Source organism: Caenorhabditis briggsae (assembly GCF_000004555.2).
Source record: "Caenorhabditis briggsae complete genome, chrII, whole genome shotgun sequence".
Classification (NCBI taxonomy): Eukaryota; Metazoa; Nematoda; class Chromadorea; order Rhabditida; family Rhabditidae; genus Caenorhabditis; species Caenorhabditis briggsae.
Genome location: NC_013486.2, coordinates 9,684,797 through 9,687,575, shown reverse-complemented (window position 1 = coordinate 9,687,575; position 2,779 = coordinate 9,684,797). Strand labels below are relative to the sequence as shown.

General features: G+C 36.1%; 1 protein-coding gene across 1 annotated transcript; it reads right to left on the bottom strand.

Moving 5' to 3' along the window:
* Cbr-frpr-16 lies at nucleotides 1-1,408 on the bottom strand (the record flags this gene model as incomplete). Its single annotated transcript, XM_045242519.1, has 6 exons — nucleotides 1-106; nucleotides 233-357; nucleotides 406-721; nucleotides 775-1,083; nucleotides 1,145-1,236; nucleotides 1,286-1,408. 6 exons carry the CDS (start codon nucleotides 1,406-1,408, stop codon nucleotides 1-3), a joined length of 1,071 nt encoding a protein of 356 aa, XP_045092268.1.
* Between the last annotated feature and the right edge of the window lie 1,371 nt (nucleotides 1,409-2,779).

Below are 2,779 nucleotides of genomic sequence, written 5' to 3'. Positions count from 1 at the left end.
TTAGACAACTGCAGGAGATTTTCGAGATTTCGATTCAGAAACAGCTCCAGATGAGTTGACTGGTAGGTATGTGGAACATTTCACATCATCTAATCTTTGACGGCATCTGAAAAAAAGAAACTCGAATTATTTTTCGGAAGTGAGTTCATCTCTGAACGCGTCATTCATGCACCTAATCTTCCTGTTTAATCTTGAACGTGCAAAATGAGAAATAGAAGATGCAGTGAATTACCTGATGATGTCATGGAATATTGTTCGGAATTTCTCCGAGAATCCGTAATAAATGAAGAAAGTGCTGGAGGTGTGGAAAATGATTAAGAAGATTGTGAATTCAGCAAACACTTCCCAATAGAAACTCTGAAAAAAGGGATGATTACTTTTCTAAAAATAAAAAGGATGACTCACTGTTTGGGTAAGAAATCCTCCGAATATGCTCTCGGCAACTTTCAAAAACATTGAAAACAAGTGACAGAATGCGAAGAAAATTGTGACAACTAGAAGCATTACTGTCGTTTTTTGATCCTTCCTCTTTTGAACGGCAAGGCCAGTGATGACTTCATCGCTCTCCTGGAGGGCTCGGATGACGTGGTAATTGGCGATTGTCATGATAAGGAATGGAAGGAAATAGTCGAAGATAACTGATAAAATGATGAAATAAAACATAAAGTACCACCAGTGTTTGTCAGTGTCCAGCATCCACATTTCAGATAAATATCCATCTCTGAAAATGAAAAAAAAATTTTTTTAATAATTCTGAAAAAAAGAATCACTTACCCAATTTTGTAATCAAAAAACCTAGGAAAGTTAAATACAATTGAGAAGATTATAATGAAAATTCCAGCTTTCATTGTATTTCGATTGGTACATAGTACCTTGGCCTGAATTAAATAATTTTTAGAAATAATATTAGTTTTAAACTTTTTTACCTGTAATGGCCTACAAACTGCAATCCATCGTTCTATAGTAATTAGAACCATAAGGTACAAACTACAGGACTTTGTCATCATACACAATGGATACACATATCGAGTACTGTAGGCGAAAAAGCTCATATGAAAAGAATATTTTTGCCATTGATCCTGCCTGCAAAGTTGATGTTTGATTTGGTTGGAAAAACATCCCCGAGGGACTCGAGGAAACTAACCAAAGTGGCAGAAAAACAAGAACAAAGATGGGAGTTATCAAAAGAAGAAGAAGTATGTCGATGAGAGAAAGGATGAGCAGAAGAGTGCCAACCTGAAAAGAAATTAGAATTAAAAATGAGAAAAATGAGAAAATGTATTACGGTAGATTTCCTCATTGGTGCCGTCCGATAGACTAGGAATGATGCGAAGTTTCCAAGCAAACCAATGAAAATAACCGGCAGGTACATCCATGATTTGAGTTCATAGAATTCATACCGATTCATGATCGAATGTGTTTAAAAAGTGGAAGATTCTGAAAAGAAAAGGAATAAATTATGGGTGGGTGGAAACGGAAATGGACGAAAAAAAGAAGAAGGAAAAAACGGATAGCGTCTTTTTTTTGAAAGGGGATAGAGGGCAATAATTTATTTTATTCATGGGTCCACTGGAGGTGTGAGTGAAAAAAGGAGGTGAAACTTTTTGTACTAAGAAGAAAAAAATGAGACGAGGAAAAGAGGACGATAAGAAATTGGAGAGGGATTCAATTTGAGACGAAAATAACGACAGATGGAATATTCAGATGTGTAAGAAGAGCAAATGGGTTCTGAAGGGAACTTTAGTGAATTCAGAACTTTGAAAAGGATACGGTCTTTAAAGGTGGGTGGACATGAGAAAATAATTTTCTCAAAATTCCGTTCATTAATGCCCCTCTAGAAGTTGAACTTGTGGGATGAGTATTGAACGCGACGTCGCTACCGACTGATCCACGCGGGCGAAGCTTGATGGCATTCATGCAAGCGGGCACGATAGCGATGTACACTATCACGTCAGAATGCTTACCCTACTCCAAAAAACTCTGAAAAATTTCTTTTCCTCCCTCCTTTAAGTGGTTCTGCTCAAAGTTCTTTGAATACGGTAATTGACACAAGTGTTCTTATACGAAATGGTTAAACTTAGAATATGCAAAACCAGTTAAGAACGTTCTCAAAAATGCAAATTCCATGGGATACTCACACAGCTACAAGGACACCAACATTAGAAATGTCAGCAAAGTTTTCTTTCTTGCTCAAAAATTGAATTATTTTAGCTATAAAGTATGCTTTCGCGGGGTTGTAACAAGTTACGAAATAGTAAAATACGTTCTAGAAACAGGTTGAGTAATTTTAATAACTATTCATCTAGACTTAATCCTTCAGATCTTGCTGAAAGGAGCTACCGTATTTCCTCTAGCAGAAGCCCACCAAAACCGTCAACTTTGAGCTCAATTATCTCGATTCCTGTCAAAGATATGAAGAATTTGTCAATTGATAAATTATTTATCATAACATTACCAATATTTCATCAGTTGACAAATTTGGATTGCTCCTACAGTAATCGAGATAACTGAGCTCAAAGTTGACAGTTTGAGAGGGCTTCTACAGGGAATACGGTCACTTGCCGTCCTAATCTAGACTCAAAATTTCTAACCTTACTGAAAAAATATATTCTGAAAATGATTATCAGAAGGCAACACTGGATTTCTAAAATTTTTGGTGAACTTTTGAGTTACTAAAACACATTGCTTTTCTAACTTTGCTCTCACGATTCTTAGTGTTAGTTCTGACAGGGGAAAATGTTTTGAGAAGAAGAAAAAGTCATGGAGGTTCTTAAAAACT